We start from the raw sequence: 21,161 nt of genomic DNA, 5'->3' as shown, positions 1-21,161 counted from the left end.
TAGCGATTAGTTTTTTTATTTTGTAATAAATTTCTTTTTATACGGAAACTGCTGAGTTCACACTTTTGTTCGCTTTCTTTCACGTAACAAAACTGGGGGCTCGTCTGGAAGACGAACATTCAGAGCCGTTTGACAACATTTTGCCTGCCTTAACCAAACTACTGTTTATTGTGAACTCAGCGAAATTTAATCGTGGTGGAATTCAAATCAGACGAAATGGAGGACCTTGATCAGGACACATTTGATTCCCTCAGAAAATACGACCTAATTGCACTGGCCAATATCCTTATCTTAAAAGTCAATGGATCTACGCGCAATAGGGAAACAATACAATATTGCGAAACATTTAGTTAATTAGGCCACTTTGAGGAACCCACCTTGAAAGATTATGAGCCGCAGTTTACCTTTGAACTCTGAAAATTGTAATTAGTAATACAGGCACATTTGGAACTTATGAAAATGCAATAACAATCAGAAGAAAGACAAAGAGTACAAAACAAACAATCGGAACAAGGACTTGATATTGACTTCTTCGACTATAGTTTGTGATGCCTGTTTACACAAACATTTTTATATTTATGCGAAAGGCGTTATGAAGTAAAGCCTCAAAATGTACGGTTCTTCGGAAGTATTAGTGAAATTCTGGGCATGGGTATATGATAAATTGGTCATTACCCAATATCGCCTGTTCCTTGCGTTGTATCAGCAGTCGTGTCATTTATGCTACGTCAAACGTTCGTTTTCTTCTCGTGTCTGACGCAGCACAAATGACACTCATTCTGATACGATACAGAAACAGGCGATATTGGGTCATAGCTTCTATTTATGCTGAGACACCCATAGGAGCAGCGACTTTTAGAATAAAATATAAAAGTATTGTTGCCTATGAAAGAGTATGTAGATTATCTATATATTATCATATCAACTTGCTAGTTGCTACCATTGTTCAGAAAACAAAGTGATTTTATAAAATAATGAATCTATGGTTCAACGGCCATGTACGAATATGTTTTCTTTCAACGGCCCAGAGTTAGAGTGACTTTGACATAAATAACTATTTTCTTCAAGGCATTTGGAGACACATGTGTGTACTCGGTACACGCAGGGGTCCGACCACGGTACCAGGTCGACTCAGACAAGTGAAAAATACCAAACAAGCTGTGGCTTCTGGGGATGGGGGCGCTGTAACAGATACAGGTATGACCTCCACAAAGTTCTTATTCCAATCTCTGGGAATCCCATGCGATAATCGTCTCAGGATGGAAGATTGCCTGACGTAGCCTGTACAACCTTGATTATAAGTAGCAATCGTTCGTTTCTATTAGGGTGGGACTTGGAGGGGAGGAGAATTAAGGCTTATATAAATTTAAGTGTTTCTTGTGTTTCTTAGTTGAAAGGGTAGACTCGTCTTTTTTACCACATGAACATTTGACCATGCCAATTTGAATTTTAGTATGGATACTATAGAACTAATTGTTTCTCATTCCACTACTTCGCATGTTCTCGTTTTGCAAAAACTTGGAGAATAATTCCATATCCTCGCTAATAAAATTTATTTCCAGGGCCAAGTACCGCACCGCATACATAACAACCTACAAAACAGTACCAATACGGGAGTGTTGCTCAGGATGGCAAAATATGCAAGGTGGTCGGTGCGTGACGGGTAAGTTGAAGGAATAGTCACTATGAAACATGTAAATCTCTGCACATCTCGTTTTGCACGATCAAGAGTTTAGTCGACAGAACACGAATCGTCTACATGAATGACAAACTGCCTTAACATTGTATACACGCATTGCACATGAAGGACGGACTGTTACTATAAAGAGAATAAAGCAGAATCAAACACCTTGACATTTCATACTTTGACCTATAACTTTTAAATATTTCAAGCTGGTCAAGTTTCGGTCGGAGCTCATTCATTCTATCCTTGAGAGATGCACATGATTTAAATTACCGGTGGTTTTATTCAGACTCGGACGCATTTGCGAGCATCCGGCTTCAGTTGTCGCATCAAATTTTAGCGCACCGGAAAATAAATTTAGGGATGTGCACGTGTCGAGGTTTTTCTGGAAGTTGCTTACCAAATTAAATAATTGAACATTCACGGCTATGGATGATAAACAATCGTCCATCGACAGACAAACTGCTCACGGAATAATAGAATCCCACACCCCAATGGGTTGGGATGGAATGTCTACACGAGTTGGGGAATTCTGTCTCACACGAGCCGAAGGCGAGTGTGAGACAGAATTCCCCAACGAGTGTGAGACATTCCATCCCAACCCATTGGGGTGTGGGATTATTTTTCTAACGTCCCTCCAATATCTTTAGAAAATTGCATTTTATTGAGGTAGGTTTATACTATCAAAAACCAGCACACGATTGCACTTGTTTCATTTGTATCATTCCGCAAAGAAAAATGAAGTTCCGTTCATTGATGAGCATATCAAACACATTAACATGTATATTACCGATATGGCAATTTTGTTTTGTTGGTCAGCCACAAAATTCTCCAGGTCATTGAGGAAAATGTTGCGAAACAGCTCTGGTGGCCATATGTTGATGACATTGCGTGGAAGCTGTCGTCTGCTACAGCCTCGTGTGCAAATGGCTCACTCATCGAAGTCTTTCGCTATTAAACTGTATCGCTGTCAAGTCAGTTCCTCTCCAGAAAATATGTCGACGAGCGTAAATAGCCGATAGGTTTGTAATGGCCTGAATTCTCCCGTTACAACATAAAAGCGGTCATCCTCTGTGTATTTGTTACCGACGCCGTGCTGACCGTACTCGAATCTGGAACAACCTGTTCACTCTGCGGATCAGTCGTCTGTCCCCTATAGTGCCAGTTGTACATTACGCGATGTTCTATTCGTCAAATAATTCGTACAGAGAACTAGGCGCTGAGCAGAATTGACCAATCAACATACGTTTCACATACGAGGTGTTCGGTCGCGCAACAACACAGAGTGTGAGAACAAATTGTTCTCACACTGTGTTCTCATACTCTCAGCGCACTGGGGACGTGAGAATGAAAGTTCCCTTTCCAAGGAAACATCTTTCTGCGATAACACCTACTTACCTGTCACTGTTACCTTTAGGTTATCTCGTTTCCTTCTTCCAGAGAAGCCAAAAATGTAAATACAAGTGATCTAATACCAGGCGGAAACCACCATGAGATTTCATATTCAAACAGTTCTCAACCTCCATAATAGACTATCCAAACAGTGGGGAGGAGAGAGAGGAGTGACAGGTAAGCTGGAGTTCTCGCAGAAAGATGTTTCCTGAGTGAAACTTCCATTCTACTTCATCCTCCTTCCCTGTCACAGTTACCTTTGGGTTTACACATAATGCAAAGCTTCAGTGGGGAGGGTACATAAAAAATCCCCGAACCTAGGTAGAGTTACACCTCAAAGAACCTAAAGCAAAACTAGCTTCTATTGGCACATCCTCGAGGTAAAAGTTAATCTAGGTATTTGGAGAAGAGAAGCCTAAAATGTCAGATACACCTTTAAACAACGCCCACGAGGCAGTGATAACCCGCGTATCATGTGCACTGATGGAATGCACAAGTCTACAATGGCCATCAGAAGAATCATAGGCAAGTTGGATTGTATCCCTTAACCATCTAGAAACAGTGTCCTTGGACGCTGGTCCATGTTGACCTGGGGACACCTTAATGAACAACTGATCTTTATTACCACGAAGCTGTGAAGTCATCTTAATGTAGTAACGAAGAGCCCTTCAAGGGCAAATAAGTTTATCCCGAGGATCACTTGACATTATATCAGGACTATGACTGAATATATTTGTAGCAACACGAGATACAGTTTCATTCTTTGACAGAAAACCTGCCCTCTAGGCAACAATCTAATACCTGTAGGCCCCCATCTGAGATAAACACTGTTGATAGACAAAGTACGAATCTCACTACGTCTACACCAAGATGCCACAGCTATGAGAAATACAGTTTTCATAGTTAAATACTTCAAACCAGATTCAATAATGGGCTCGTAAGGAGCTTGTTTTAATGAGTCTAACATTAATGGACGACTCCAAGAAGACAAAAGCCTCCTCTGAGGAGGACGCTTAACAAAAAACCTTCAATCAGACTATTCAAAAGACGATGCTGACCTACTCTATATTCACCATAACTCTGAAGAAATGAAATCAACGCTAAACGATATGTTGAAATGCTTCGGCGTTTTAGACCTCTAACCTCACAAAGAAAAACAAAAAAGTCACCCACAGAACTTAGAGGTGGATGCATAGGATCGACATCATGTTTTTTGCACCAACTACTGAATACTCTGTACCTGTAATCATATGATTCCATGTTTGATGATCGACGAGAGTTCGCTGCATATTCTGCAGCTCTCGTTGAAAGTCCCTCTGAGCAAAAACGTTTCTTGTTAGTTTCCAAGGAGTCAACTGGAGGATTGAAGGATGTGAACAAACCCGACAACGGCTCGCTCAGAATGTCTTGGGTCTCAGGTAGCTTTATTGGAATATCTATTGGCAACTCCTGCAATCGAGGAAACTACAGTTGTCATGGCCAATTTGGCGCTATCAGAATAAAAACACACTCCTAGTGTCTCATCTTGCTTAGAACTCTGGAAATCAGAGATGCTAGAGGTAACGCATACAAAACGATGTTTGTGCAGGGAATTTAAAATGCATCAACTGCCTCTGCTCTTTAGTCTGGAACTGGAGAACAATACACCTGCAGATTGGCATTATGTTGGCAACTATACATAATGCCCATCTATATGAGGCCTGTCCAACACCTTGGAAGGGGACTCTACCACCTGATGTTTTAACATCAGCTCTATTGGGATAGGCCGTATTCTGGACATGGCATCTGCTATCAGATTGCACCTGCCTGGTTTGTGACCTGCCCTGATCCTGATATTTCTGATAATGCACCAATTCATTTAATGCCAAGTGAGGACGCAGACAGATGGAAACTGCGTTCACCCTTGCCTGTTAAAAATATGAAACTAGGTTGAATTGTCTGACCTTATAGGAACCGATCTGCCTTAGATATGAGGAACGAAAGACTTTAAACTTTCCCATACTGTCTGAAGATCGGGAAAGTTTACGTGTTCTAGTCACTGGGCTACTGATAAGACTCCTGAAATGGTCAAATCTCCCATATTAGCTCTTCAACTTTGTATTGAAGCATCCATGCTTTTTGTAACCTCTGGGGGCTCTAGGGACAGTGAAACTTCCTTGAACAAATTGAATCTGTTGATCCACTATAAAAATGCTGTATTAACAGGACGTTTACCCTTATATGATGACTGAGAGGATTCCGATGTCGTTTACAATGAAACAGAAGAAAAATTAAGCTGGCCTCATGTTCAACCTTGACAAAAAAAGGAACTGAACGCAAGATGCCATAAGACCTAGGAGACGATGAAAATACCAAGCTGTCTAAAAACCGCCAGGTAAAATGTGACCTAAGATTTTGCCAATAGCTTGAAAACGCTCTTGAATAGGAGAAGCAATCTCTTCCTCCAAATCTATTTTCGCCCCTATATAATGAATGCTGTGACTGAGGCAAAGCTCTGACTTCTTTTCGTTAATACTGTAGTCAACCTAGACTGACAGCTGTCCTTAAAATACGTGCTGTATCCGATGTAATAACCCCGATCTGCGTCTGTTTGGCAAGCAAATCGTCCAGATACATGTGTAAAAAATGTGTTGCTTTCAAAAAAAAGCACCCAAAACTGCTGTGACCTTGGTAAACATACGGGTTCTGACGACAGACCAAAAGGCAGTGTCAGAAAATGAAACACCCTGCTGCTCAATGCGAACCGAAGAAAATATCTGCAGTCTTGATGAGTACGGATATGTTGATAAGCGTCTGCTAGATCAATTGAAAGTGCACAATCCCCTTTTGACTGATCTGATAAAACTGAACATAGAGTTTCCAACTTGAAATGTTTCTTTTTTAGAAAATGGTTAAACGGGCCGAAATTTAAATTTGTCTCAAACCCCCTGATCTCTTTGAGATTAGAAACAATTAGCTTTAAAAACCTTTTATTCTGTACGTGACAGGCTCTATTGCCCTCTTTGAGTTTAAAGATTCTATTTCCTGAAGCATTGCATTTCTCTTCGCTAAATCCATCGGAAGAGAAAAAATTATAACGTTGCTTGTAAGTTGGGGAACTTGAAAAATTCATAGCGATAAGCTCTGAAACCACTCTTTAATTCACAGGTCGTCGGTTGTCTTGCCCCAGTGCTGACTGGAAAGAGATAATCTTTCCCAAACTGGCACCCCCGGAAAAGGAATATGAATATTTAATTGTGCTAGATTTACAAACTAAGCCCTTGGCAAACCGTCATTGTTTCAAGGAACGGTCTTCTGGCTTATTCGAAAAGGGCGGAACTGGTGGTCTAAAGCTCTTCTTATCCCTTTTACCCGTATAGTAAATACTAGGTGTAGCAGAAACAGAGCTCTCTGCAGGAAGTCTCTTAAGTTTAGCGGAAGGCTGCGATTAGGGCTGAAATGAAGCAGATCGCTTAACTCCCTGAAAAGTTTGTCACCACGAATAGGAAGCTTAGTCAAACGATTTCGAGTTGGTCTTGTAGGAAAATCCATCTGATCAAGGAATAAGTCATTTCTTGCAGAAATTGACAAAGGCACGCAAAAGTTGATCTGCCAAAGTAGTATGAAAAACTAAAAATTCCAAACCCTCAGACAACTGGTCTTCAGGAATATTAGAAACTGGCGAAACTTCCATATGTACAAAAGCGGTTGCCTACAAGGAATGCGAAATGCATCTCAGTACAACTCTGAGAGCTTTAAGTACCATTAGATGTCCAAGATCAGCCTTATGCGTAAAACTTCTGAAATCCTTAGCTGGAAAATGATTTTTATCTGCTGCCAATTTAGTGTGTAAATTCTTACACTTGGAGCTCTGGCAAACTCCTCAACATCTTTCTCGAGGAACCTGAAATTATTGTCTACAGCTTTTGTGTACTTGGACACTCTTGGCAAACTCTTCTCAATAGCTGTCCATTTTCGTGCAATCAGTGGCTCAATGGGCAAACGAGGAGCACCTGAAACTTTACTATCTCCACCCAGTAAAAAGGACTGACGTTAACGATGATTGCTATCATCTTTTGTACAGCCAAGCACATTGACAATAATATTTAAGAATGTCATGTCACTTTCAAGACAAAGCTTCTGACAAGTCAGCATCAGCAGTAGAAATTTTTGATTGAGTATCAGAATTAGAAATGTCACTTTGCACATAATCCTGAGACCTAGACAAAGAATAACTCTCTTCATCTGCGCTCTAACCAAGATCACTCGGAGCAAACAAAGAAACAGAATCAGGATCTTTGTACTTGTAGGACGGCTGTAGAACAACTCCAGACACAGGTGCCGTCTCCTGATTACTTATCACCTCTGTAGGGTCCACATGTAAATCCCTATTCAGACGGTTCTTTTGGCGTTGGGGATCCACATGATTACCCTCTTTAACACCAGCACTCTGGGATTAGCAAGAAAACCAACCAACAAAGAAGAAACCTTCTCCGAAAATTGCTCAAATCTAGTATCAACAATACCCTTTATCTTGTCCTTGGAAACATACAACTGGTCAGAGGGCAAACTAACTGCTGAACTACTAGCTGACTTCCTGGACTTGTCCTTCTGGAACTTACCTTTTGAAGCTTGCTTACTGCAGCAACTCAGAATTAGTGAAAATGCGCCATAGACCATACGACCAATCCTTTCAAATATCACAAGGCTTAGCCTTTGAACACTTACGACATGCAAGGCACTTGTCATAGCTGCCATCAGCAAGAATAATCTTCCTACGTCTAGTTGCAGTGCAAACCTTAGAACCTTCACTCACAGGAACATCGCAGAGGTCCATAATACAAGCAGAACCGGTAAACCTACAGTACACAAAAAAAACAGCGTGATAAATACCATCAACTACAAGACACGATACACAAGAAACTGGCTGGCACACAGCTGCAGACTGACAAAACATGTCGCTGCATTCAAAACCCTACAATGTAAACAATGGCAACGCACATGTGTTACATAAACTCAAAGCAGTACTTCAAACTGCCTAAGAGACTACCGTCAAACTAAACTGACTGCTAAATAAGTATAAATAAACAGAAGATAATACATGATACCGTAACCTACGCTCCCAGGAAGGATCAGTAGTGCGAAGACGGACGTCAAATTACTATATACGAAAAGGCTGAAAAACGGTGTCTTTACACACACCGAGGCAAAATGAGAACTATTTAAATATGGAATCTCATGGTGGTTACCACTTGGGATGAGATCACGTCTAGTTAAATTTTTGCCTCGTTCCGGAAGCCAGTAAATGAGATAACCAAAAGGTAACAGTGTAGCAGTTAAGTAGGAGGATGAAGTATAAAGCCATTTACATTTTCGAGAATTTTTACGGCCCTGTGTGTGACTCTCTGTACTTGTAACCCGTGAACTTCCAGAAAACAGGACTATGCTTTGCATAAACAACATTCGTGCTGGTTGGTGAGATGTAAAGTTTAGACTCTACTTAAACGATGTTCATGAATCCTTCGCACGCTTTTGATCATAGACCCTCAGGTTTTTCTCGAGGGTCTATGTTTTGATAAAAAAAAACGTTAAAAAAGCTTTGAGGCCTTTATCTTTTATAGTATCATGATTAAAAAATTTGAATTTATTCAGTGGTAGACAGTTTTTCATTTATTTTAATTAAACAAATTAAAATGTTCTTAGCGTCAAAGGTAAATTCTTGTTTTCAATGGTGATTTAATTATGGAAGAGGGTGTCACTTGCTTATTTTGACAAAGAAAGAACCTGGTGAGGGAGTCTCAATGTCCCAGTTAAGTCCAATATGATTTAACAGGTAGGAATACGAATTATGTTTTATCCTATATGTACTACATACCTGAAAAACGAAAGTCTAAGTTTAGTGTGCGTACCTTGTACATACATATATGCACACAAACATAGATACACACACAAAGGCATAGACATACGAAGGCATAAACACACAAAGGCATAGACATACAAAGGCATACACACACAAAGGCATACATACATACATACATACATACATACATACATACATACATACATACATACATACATACATACATACATACATAGTAAAAACGCACATTATTTTAATATCAAGCTTTCATATTGTTTATTTATAATAAGCTAAAAAAATTAAATGTTTACGTTTTGTCAAAAGCAATTTGTAATCCTCACTGCGAGAACGGTGGTTCTTGTGTAGCCCCAAATAGTTGTCGTTGTACACCAAACTTCACGGGCAGGAGATGTGAAACAGGTAAGTTTCCTTGAAGTTTTATTGGGAAATGTCACTATTTTTGACTGTTGCTATACCATAGGTCGTTAGTAGGCTTAGAGCGAATTTTGAAATAGCTTGGAATTTCACTGTACTTGTGTGATAAGAAAACATTTCTGATGATAAAGATAAGACCATCTGAATTCATTACAGACCGTCTTTTTACAGATTTTGCAACAATTTACCTAATATGACATTCATATAGTCAATATAGTCAGTTAGGGGGGAAATTGCAGCTTCGAATATTGAGCCGAGCGTTAAAGGACCGCTGTGTCGCATCGTGCCTTGCCATCTCTGTACACAACACAGTAAAACATAAAATACACTTGCAAAATACACTTAACGTGAAGTAACCAAGATATGAAAGATATCATGGGTGTTGAGGTGCCTTATATATAAGATGGCATTACAATCAATCTACTAATATTGTAAGTCGACGTTGGTTATAGGTATCGTATTGTTATCGTCTTGTTATATCTTTGCTTTTTAGTTTATTTCTTCATTTCCCTATTTTTCCCACTTCGCTGTTTCGCAATTTCACCCTTTAGTCCAAATATTAGCCGGTGAATAACATACACTAGTTTTCATGTTTCATTTGGTACAGAAAACTTAAGCAATTTAATAAATGCACTTAGTTTAATTCTTACAAAGTTAACCTTTGGCTGGATATGAGGCTTAGTACATGTTCTGGATAAATGTATTGTCCTTGTGACTCATTTCTCTCAGTTGGCGATGAAAGCTCTGGTGACAAAAACACTGCCGAAATAACAGAGAAGGCCTAGGGGCCTTTTTAAGGGTAGCGTTGTATATTTACCACCCGTATGGCTGTTCAGTGTTAGCACTCCCTGGTTGCTGTATTATTGCCGTTACATCATACAGTGAAAACCACCGTACATGGTGATGTGCAAGAAACAGCGCGCTAGGATATTCACAGTTGATACAGCAGTGCATTACCCAGCAGCGCGGTGCTCGATTATAGACTTCTGTAAGTGAATTCTGTGAATGTCGTATTGGCTTAAATTGTTGCAAAATCTCTCAAAGGAGAGGCTTTGTAACAATGCAGCTGGCGCTATTTTTATCTCCTCAAATGTTTTATTCTTTGTCATCCGAGCAAGATGAAATTCCAAGCTATCCTCAAGAACATGTTTGGAAAAGACAAAAAAAAACACACAGAAAGATAATTTTTGCATTAGACCCAGTACTCGAACCTCTCCCTTGTACCACTTGGGAGGATCAGTAACCTCTTACTGAGATTCAAACTCGAGAGGCGAATAATACAATCTTTATTGCTTTGCTATTATACGTATCAAACGGACAGAGCAAACTTACAGTGAATTTCAAAATAACTTGGAATTACAATGTGCTTAGGTGATAAGAAAAACGTTTCTCGCGATAGAAAATAACACTACGTGCATTCATTACAAACTATGCGAAAAGCATTAAATTTTGGATAAGATCAGAAAAGTATGAAAAAGATCAAAGAGTCCGAATTTGTGTCAAACATAAATTATATCAATATCTCTTTTGACCTTACATGCAATTCAAAGTGGTCGACTATTGTCAGAACAGCCGTTGTGAACGTTTCTGTGTTAACGTTCCCGGAAGAGCTATTTGCTACTGTGACATCGGTTATTACCTGACTGAAGACGGACTGTCATGTGCTGGTAGGTGTATTGGATTGCGTTTTGCAATAAACTACGAGGGTTTTTGACTGAGTCTTTTCCCTATAAGCGTTAAATTGCTTCGCAATTATTATAGCGTATGATAAATATGCGGTCAAGTCAGCGATCCGTCAATCTCTGGAACGTTCTGTCGATTTGTGTAGCATAGTGCATTGTTGATAATTTTAGAATAGGGATAGAGCCACCATAAGTGATGAGATCAAAGTTCTAGGGTTTGATGTTGGAAATAGCTAATAGTAAACTTTATTTGATTTGAAACTTAATAAACCTCAAATGTCCTGGATGAGACATTATAAGATAATGAGTAAGAAAGTTTTGGCTGACACCAATGCTTCCATACAATATTTGCAAGGAAGATATAAACCATACAGAGATTTGCTTTATGGTTGAGGTCACAATGTACAGACTATCGTATAGATGACGTTTGTTGTAACTATATGAAAATAAATCTATTGATAAAAATTGGCAAATTTTTATGAAATGTTGTCATGGAATCAGAAGAAGAGAATGTACAGCTTTGATATAATTCTTATGCGGTATTTTCGAATTCTGTAGTGCGAAATGGCTAACGGTACTCGACTTGGTTTTACGTGTGAAGACCGAGAAACAGACAGACGCAAAGTGGGACACCAATGCAGACTTGAACTAAATGCAACAGTGTATTCATTTTTGACTTTCCTGTCATCATTAGCAGTATAGCATGAGTAGATCATTATTTTCACAAACAATCTTAACTGAACACCACAACATAGCAGTAGCATTTATGTAACAGCTTGATCATATAGCGTGGCATATTTAATTATCCGTACTACCCACTGAATGATTCTGTACGATTATATGTTTAAGATTTTGGTAATAATCGGAAAAAAGAGCGACGCATTTCCATGACATTGTTTAACCAATGTTTTTACAATTATTATCTACATGTATGTATCCACTATAGAAGAATCAAAGGCATGAAATCTAATGGCATGGTATGATGGCATTCATTTAATCTGTCTTTCATGTTTACTTTCAATGACTGCTTGCATAAACAACATTCTTTGAATCTGAGTATGATGTCATCATTAAACCTATCATTATATGTAATGTGGCGTAAATCTTGTTAATTGGAGCAATTTGTTTGATCGCTTCCATTTTTGTTCATTGCAGTGACATCTTCTAATTATGTGTTTATGACCATCCCTTCTTTTTCTAGTATCGGCTGAAATAAAACGACAAACATAAACATTTTCAGGAGCTTCAATTGGCTAAGATGTACACATGTGCATTCCAAATTAAAAGAGCTCCAGATGTCACCCACTGACTTGTACCTTCTCTATTACATCATTGAACGACAATTGTAATAATCCTTAAGAACGACGGAATCCTATGAAAACGGCATATGATGGCGTCGTTCTCTATTTTAGAGGCGGAACATCACACAATTCGGTATAGAGAAATGTTAGCTTACGTACGTCATTGAATTTCACCTGATATTGCGAATTAATTAAGCAAAAAATCTTACTTCATCGCTGATTTGCTTTTATAGTCAACAGTTTGTTCAACGACATTGCACACTTTAATCGCTATGTAAATAAATTTTTCACTATTAACAACAAAGGTTACACCTGATACTACACAACAATCAGAGTAATTCGCCCTTAATTTTTTTTAACATTCCGTAAGCTATATTTGTACGCGAAGGATGTTGTATTCAATTTGGTAACACTTGATCTACTTGCTACAATTAGGAGACAAATATAACAATCGTATGTAATAATATTACACGTCAAATTGAAAACCATGAATTCTCACCATTTTTAAACACTGTCAAACAAACAATGGTCGAATCGATAGAATATTCTAAGCCTGAAACCGCATATTATTTTCGGATTATTCCTTGTTACCAAATATCAGTCCTTGCAATACAATTGGACGCTACAATTTCACGACTTTGTTAAAAACTGTTTACACGAGAGGCATATGTAACATGATTGGAACTAATTCGGGATAATTAGATGATGAACTAAGGTCGATTTAATCTGCAAATGTAAGCTCATCTGCTTTTTTAAAAGTTATACACTTGTTTTATGAGTGATTTGTAATATTGCAACATTCACCTATATAAAATTATCGAGAAATCTAAATAATATGAATATGCAAATTCTCCAAAATTTAGTTCCGATCGCGTTAAATGTTGTTTATAAGAGCAAATTACAGTCTATTGAAAATAGGCATAAATAACAAGATTGTCTTTTGACTTCTACAGAATTGTCATACAGGTTTGTCTTACTACATGTCAAAACTGTATATTCATTTTTGGTAGCAAAATATATCAGTACTGAAGCAAAAGAAACGTTTATGTTGATTTTGTTTGTATCCTGTAACTGTTTAAAAGCCTTTGTAGCCTCTATTTTCAACTTCTCTCTTTGTATGAAAAACTACAGACTCCCTTTCGTGTTACCTTTGCCCACAATTTACTCTGGATATCTATTTCACAACTTATCTGCCAACTCTTTCAACTCACATTTGTCCAACAAGTCTACAAGCTTTAATACGGTAGCAGCTGGTCCTTCTCAATTTTGTCATACTTCTTCTTCTTCTCTTGTCGATAATCGGTTTCGATGTGTTCAATATCTTGTGTTAAAAGGTCCAATCCTGTCTTCGATCTCCCAAACTCTGTCCATCGTTTGGCGCCAAAAGCGATTTGTAATGACTGATCAGTCACTTTGATTATCACGTAACCATGTCTAAGCAAGCAAGAGAACTTCTAAACGAAAAGTCTCGCAGATATTAAATTTCAAACCGTTGACTTGTTTGCAAGTGAACGGCAGCTCATAAAGGAGCATTGTAAAGTTTTCTGATGCTGAGCTGCAGAATATGGTTGCATAATGGTCGCAGTGAGGGTGAGCAAAGCTTAATCTGAATGAGGTTATTAATGGAAGCACGAAAATTTCTTACTTGTCGATGTTGATCTGATATATGAAAGTCAGGATTTTATGGGTTTCCACTGTCTCAATCCAGTTCTTGTCCCCTGCGTGTTGCAGATAACGCTTGAAGATTCAAAGACTTGATGACATCCCAAACAACAACCGGAAGTTTTGGGGTTAATCAGTTGTAGCACTAATCTTGAATATGCCAATGGAGACACTAATTAGCATTGGATTACATATATAATCAACACAGTAACTTTGGTAGAGCACAAATGCACGGGATGCATGGTTTTAGTCTGTAGTTAAAGGGACATAAGCTGTAACTTGTGGCAAGATTTTCAGTATTCTGCTTTTGTAAATCAATTACCGTGTCTGACCCTAATCTGTTTGTCAAGCTGAAACTTAGAGTGTTCTTTTTTTCAACACAGCTTTTATGTGATCATTGTTTATTGTTTAAAAATAAATTCTGGTCCGGACTTGAATACAACAATAACCATGGAGATTATACTCATATACGTTGTGCTGATAAGGTAAATACTTGGCAATAAATTATAGTTAAGGGATTCAACGCAGAAAGTGTACGGAAACCACAAAAAAGTTCTAAAAATAGCCAAAAGATACAGCTTTACGCAACAAGAAATGGGGGAAGTTTGACTTTCCTGACTTTCCAGGGAATATTTCAGAAGGAAATCTTCCGAACCGGACTTGTTTGTTGCTTAGTAGGTCAAAAAGCAACAGTTTTTGAGCGCAACAATAAAAACGAGCGTAAACACGGTAAAGACATAGAAGGCGCTCACCTGTCAAAGGTAATGTATCTGACACTGATTTTAGGGATGTTGGGTTAGCTTTTATCTCACCATGGGGTATTTTTGTGGTATATTTTAAATGAAGTATTAGTAGTGAGAGGGCTTTTATGCATGTAAGTATACTTTCTATGGCAAGCAGTTTTCCATTTTATATATATGTAATCTGTAATAAGATTCATCATTGTAGGAAAAAGGAGAAGATAATCTAGAAAACACATTACCCAGTAAAGTAGGATATAGAGTATTAGATAGAACATTTGCAAGCATAAAATTCATATATAGGCATGTTGAGGGAGGCCCTCTATTGGCAATCATGCAGACAAATGTTTTCTTGTTTACTCCATCATTCACGCAATAGTAGTACACGGATTAGATAGGACACCTATTTACCTGTGTTCCTACATCAATAACCTAGCAGCTTCATGTGTATAACATATTCCAGTGTCTTTGTAATGATCCAAGTTGGACATTCAATGATCTGCAAGAGCAAATTTTATCATATGTGGAACAAAGACGCATAATATGTTTGAATGATCTTCTTTGCATGGGAGCTTACGGAATAAGCCTTGGATTTTTTAAAAGAATAGCATTGAGATGATTCACCATGAAATGATGAGTACATCAGAAATTATGCGAGCATGTGCATGGCCGTAAAAGAGTCGAAAAAGCTCTTAGCTTATACAAAGACCACTTGTATGGAATCTTTCAAATATAATTAATAAGAAACTGAATCGGTAATATCAATATCTCATTGCTGGTGATCTTTACCTGCTGATCAATGGAGGCACCGTGGGCCAGTGGTTAGGGTACCGGACTCACTATCGGAGGATGGAGAGTACGAGACCCGGTAGGTCTTGTGTAACGGACTCACTGTCAATGGGTGGTGAGTTCGAGACTCCAGCACGGTTCTGTGCCCCTGAGCAAGGCACTTTGCTCCTCACTGCTCCATTGGGTAGTTGGTTGTGGGTACCTCATCCTTAATTAGGCTCGCCAGTTGGATGTGTAATTAAATAAAACAAATAAAAAAATAAATTAAAGTAACAGGAGAACAAGTGTTTTCCAATTAAAGTGGCACTCCCACTTGGTAACATTTTTAAAGCACATTTGTTTTTAATGCCAACGGTCGATATTTGTCGTGGCGACTGCACGCGGTTCGCGAGATATCGATAAAAACATGTCCTTAAAAAAGAAAAGTTTGAATTCCGGTGGCCCACCAAAATTCAGCTTCCGAACATCGAACGTTCGGCACTTGGGCCATTGTCAACTAAGCTATGGAGTACGAGTCTACGCTTACGCTGCTGTATGCCACAGTACCACTCGCATCGGTGATCGGTCAGGCCCTCTGGGGGAAAGCCGAGTCTTACTGACTCTGAGAGAAAACAGAAAACAAAGTTTGATTCCACCAGAATTCGCATAGTTGATATATAGCGGCCGCCGAGTGATATGCATAGATGCATACCACGCGCGCGGCGTACTGTGTGGCTAACGACAAATGTAGTCATTGGAGGTGGCTAATATTTGACACGTAAAAACTGATGTTTATGTGGTATTGGTTAAAAATATAGTACTACTTATTTAGAATAATGAAATTGACAAAAACTAAGGAGAAGTTTTACAAAACTTTCCTGAGGTAATGGCATAATGCTGTATATAAAGTCTTTGCAGTAGGAAGTAAATTAATTGCGTCGTTCGAACTTATTGTAGACTCCCTAAAATATCGTCAATCAGCACAACAACAAACCATCGGGGGATTTCGGGTCAAAATCAGAAACGATCGTAAAACTCCGGGATGTGAAAAATACGCTCGGGAAATGATATGTTTTTATCGATATCTCGCGATCCGCGTGCAGTCGCCACGTCAAATATCGACCGTTGGCATTAAAAAATGTGTTTTAAAAATGTTCCCAAGTGGGAGTGCCTCTTTAATGAGTAACGAAGCCTTATTTTGTTTATTGATAAGATATACATCTCAGCAATTATGTTGTTGATGCATAAATCATTTCGCATTTGATGTTCTATCTTGCACATTATGTGTTAAATTTGCTAGTAATGTGGTTGGAAAAACAGTGAAACACAAACCAGTACATAAAAGACCGATTTGCTAATGTTGAGGTAGTATGCGCCCAGAAACTATTAGAAAATGGAATTGTCCATAATTGTCATCAGTAGACCCATGACGTATGATACCAGGCATAAAGCAGAACAATTAGCACAAAGACAAACGTGCCTCAACTGAACCTGTAAGATTATGGCTAAATGCAGCAGATTAATGTGCTGATCACTCAATGACTGTCAACTTCTTACCTTCAGATTTCATCAAACGCGATATGATGGGCGGCATGTCAAAAATGTAATTAACTGTTATGGGCCGATCGCTGCACTCAGAATAATTTTCATTAGGGAAAGACTCCATTAACTTGCATGTTACCTGAAACCCGGGTCCTTGTTGACCAACTGGGGTGACAATCAGAAGATTTTTAATCCCCAATGGTGTTAATGTTCCATTGTTCCATTTATCTTATCCAGCTGGTGCTATGATAGGAACTCAGGTCTATGACGACTCACTCAATACCACGGGCACATACATATACATGCACATGGAACTATGTTGACAGGTAAAAATGACCTCCTCATTTTTCAACTTCAACTTATCTATTTTATTGAAATTTAGACTCTAAAATAAATTTTAGATATATGGCAAAATTAAACATCGTTCTTCGTTCATTTTCATTCAGCTTCCTGTTTTCGGACGCTTCACTTCAGTAACAAGTATTGATCTTATGCAAATGTGACCAGAACAGCATGCAATGTTCCTTCCACATATACAGTTTATTCATGCACAAGCTACCAACGGGTAATCGAAAAATATTGACTGTTGAACAGGTTAATTAATTGAATATGATATTTCAAGGGTCTGACACATTTGTCACCTTTGCAGAAGGACAACATCAGTAAAATGATTACATTGTAAAAAGTCAATTATTTGACATGTTTAAACGAGTTTATTGAAATTTAAGTGAAACACTTCAATAACATTCGGCTAATCGAAAAATAATGACTGTTGAATTGGTTAATAAATTGAATATAATATCTCAAGCGTCCATTATTGCTACCTCCGTAAAACTGTTTGAGTCGTGTTTCATATAACAATTTTAAACCAAGCACATAAATTTCTACGTCATTCTAAATGTACTTCATTAAAGCTATTAATGTTGCGCCTGTATATTATATCTTTACAAATAAATAAATTGTACCCTTGTTAGAGTAAACAAATCTTCCCATAAAATCATAAAATGCTCATTTCCATTAGAGGAATGGTAAATCTTTCATCTAGGATCTGCTATTGCTTTTACTACAATTTACAACTTAAATGCAGGTTCCAAACGGCATAAAAATTTCAGGAAAACAATAACAACGGCTTTACTTGTCAATGTATAACAATTACATTAACATTGGTTTGCGTACAAGCATAACTCTGTTCAGGGTCAAATAGTAATCATAAAGAACGATTTCCTTGCATGGAAAAAAAAGCAAAGAAGCAAAACCCCTAGCGTTTAACTGAGTAAGAAAATTAATCGAACGGAAGGTATATTTAATAGTTTCCAGTTTTTGTCGCAGATTTTGAAAATGTAAGATTATTTTTAAACTTTCGTGATAAATAACCTTTTTGGTTTGTTATTTCTAACCATCGGTTTGATAAGACAAAGCCACAATCGAGTCATACCATTCAGACTTTTCCCCACACACAAATTGGCCTTGTTAGGATAATCATTATAACACATCCCCTACATGCAATTTTACTGTTCTCGATGTTTTATTTTCACAAATGTAGATCGGCCCAATTATTTTGACTCTTTCCCGGTTGGGAAAGTTCCAAATTTGGCAAAGTGGCTGTTCTAACCATTTGTATGACTCCTTAGCCTATGTACTGGTTTGGTGCTCAGTACTAATGTAAGACATCCTGTTTCTAATAAATAACTTCTAAATTAAGGAAAAGTAGTTACACTACAAGAAAGTTTTTTGAGACACCGTGGCAAACTTTTTGTTTCTTACACCTACAAGGTAATGTCTTCTCATCGTGGGCTCAGTTGTCTGTGCAGCGGAGGCACCCAAAATGATGGGTCGGTAACCCAGACGAGTGTCCTGGAAATCCCTTATGAAACAAAATAATGTTTTTTTTTCTGAAGAGCAATGGCCGATACTTATTCTTTATCAGTTCATCAGCCAAAGTAATACCAGGCATATACACTAATCTAGACCACTGTAGAATTTCAGAGACCCTCATTTTAAAGCGTACACAAGCTTGCGTAAATCCTATACATGGCGGCGTGGGGCACAATACTGTATCTTCTAAAATTGCGGGTAGTACCAATGGTGTCAATTTTATGGAAAGCGTCGCTTGCAGAGCAGTGTAAACTTGGTTTGTAGTTCATGTTAAATGACGTCATTTCAGCAGGTTACAACGCATTGCACTTTTTTGTGTGAAACTCTTTGAATAGGGATTATGGCAGTCGAACGAAGCTGTCTTCGCATCTGAGCTTGCAGTGCATATGCACATACGTGGAGTGGAAGCGATCGACAGTAAATTTCTCCCAGAATAGCCGAATCCAGCGATAAATCCACTACGTTTCCGTCAGAAAAAAGTCGCGAATTCTCTACTACATCGTATATTCACCAAATTATTTTTATTAACAGACGTGGACCAATTCTAAGCCAGTGGTATCGCTGGTCATTGCTAGGCGCAAGAAATATTGATACCTGCGGTTTCTTGCGTCATTTTTTTATTCGCATTGCAAGGTGGGATAATCGCAATGCCAGTGAAAGGGTGAAGACGATGCGACGACTTGCAATAATTTTAACAGATGAGACTAACCGAATCGATCAATGTCATGACCACATCAAGGGTTCTAGTAAATGACTGCAGCTACAAATAAACAGAAAAACGCTATTTTCAACTGCCATATTATTTAAGTGAGGTCTTCTAATAGCTACTGTCTTTAGAATAGTACGAGCGAGATGTTTCATGATGGTTCACTTCTACATGATTTAAAGCCAGCACCTGTTTTCCCTTTCTTCAACCGATACCCACAGTAAATATACCTCAAACCCTGTACTTTGCTGCCTATCGTTCTCGATTGAGGCGAAGTCAACTGGTGTCGATAATGACATGTTAAATATTTTAGAGGTTTTTAAACATTCAGTTTCTAATGCCCTAACCTATTTGTGCAGTGTTGGTGAATATTATTTTTTCAGTATTGTTGCTACGCCAACTGTTCCAGAGGAAGTAGCGATGGAACGTTAACTTATAATTAAATTTCAGTCCTACCTGCGCGCACTTTAATACTCTTCTGCTGCAGAAATAATCATTTAGCTTTAAGTAAGAAATATAATTTTTATGATAATTTTTGGTTTTTTGATTTGTTTTTTTTTAATAAGACGCAGTGTTGCCACTGCATGGATTATTATTTAGATGGATTCTAAATCTGAAAGTTTTTGTTATGTTCTTACATAAAAGGGACAAAAATCATTAGTAAAGAAACGGTTGTCAGGACAACGAGACAAAGATCTAGACATGGTCAGATGTGACCGTAAGAGCCAAGAGTCACAACTGGTCACCTCTGCTAATGTTCATAAGTACGTACCTTTACACAAGTACGCCAAGAAGAAACACTGGCAGTCGAGAAGGACATCTGTGATTGACTACGAAATTTGCCAATGTACACCTAAAATGAGGCAAACGCTTGTATCTAATGCTAAAGAACAAAATTCTCTTCTTTGCCTATGTTCATTTACAGATTTAATTTCCATTCTATTGACGTTTTCAGTTAAATAATTACAAATTCATCACTCCATAAGAAATGTGAAAGGGTTTGCTTTTCGCCTTGAATAGTTTTTACGATGTGAAATCAAAATGCGCATAACGTTTACGTGGCCCTGTTAACTCAATTTAATCCGACGCCCAGTTTACATAAATCTTACATGTCAATGATCGTAATGGTCGACAACTCGTTTACTAACCCGCTCCCGTGGAGATATGTAAACCTTTTGTTATTCTTTAATTTTATGGTAATTGCATGGAAATGATCAGTGCATGACCTGGCTTGTTTTGTGTTCGACATTTGAACTGAAATGGGGGCATTTAGGGGAGAAACCTTATCATTAGAATTGGAGGAAATGAGATCTCGTACATCATGCATTACAATATTCTGAATTGAAACATCGTTAATAGACCACCCGCCTTTGTCAAAAGAAATGCATTACCCGGCCCTCAACTAATGTTTGCTATGTCAGCGACTGTTTGTATAGAGACCGTAAATCAGGCGCTGCATTACGACCACAATAAGAATCATATATTCTACCGCCAACAATTTTGCCAGTCATCGATCCAACGAATATGTATATGCT

General features: G+C 38.2%; 1 protein-coding gene across 1 annotated transcript in view; it reads left to right on the top strand.

Moving 5' to 3' along the window:
- The window catches only part of LOC139144014 (epidermal growth factor-like protein 7), a 28,279-nt gene extending 14,919 nt beyond the window's left edge, over positions 1–13,360 (top strand). The window contains exons 3-7 of the mRNA XM_070714658.1: positions 1,069–1,197; positions 1,563–1,663; positions 9,240–9,335; positions 10,901–11,017; positions 11,591–13,360. Coding sequence (XP_070570759.1) covers positions 1,069–1,197; positions 1,563–1,663; positions 9,240–9,335; positions 10,901–11,017; positions 11,591–11,604 — 457 coding nt within the window. The 3' untranslated portion in view covers positions 11,605–13,360. The remainder of the gene's footprint in view (positions 1–1,068; positions 1,198–1,562; positions 1,664–9,239; positions 9,336–10,900; positions 11,018–11,590) is intronic.
- Positions 13,361–21,161: the final 7,801 nt, after the last annotated feature.

The sequence above is a fragment of the Ptychodera flava genome, chromosome 11, assembly GCF_041260155.1.
Source record: "Ptychodera flava strain L36383 chromosome 11, AS_Pfla_20210202, whole genome shotgun sequence".
Taxonomy (NCBI): Eukaryota; Metazoa; Hemichordata; class Enteropneusta; family Ptychoderidae; genus Ptychodera; species Ptychodera flava.
Note: the sequence above shows the minus strand (reverse complement) of the source record. Positions and strands in the feature narration are given on the sequence as shown.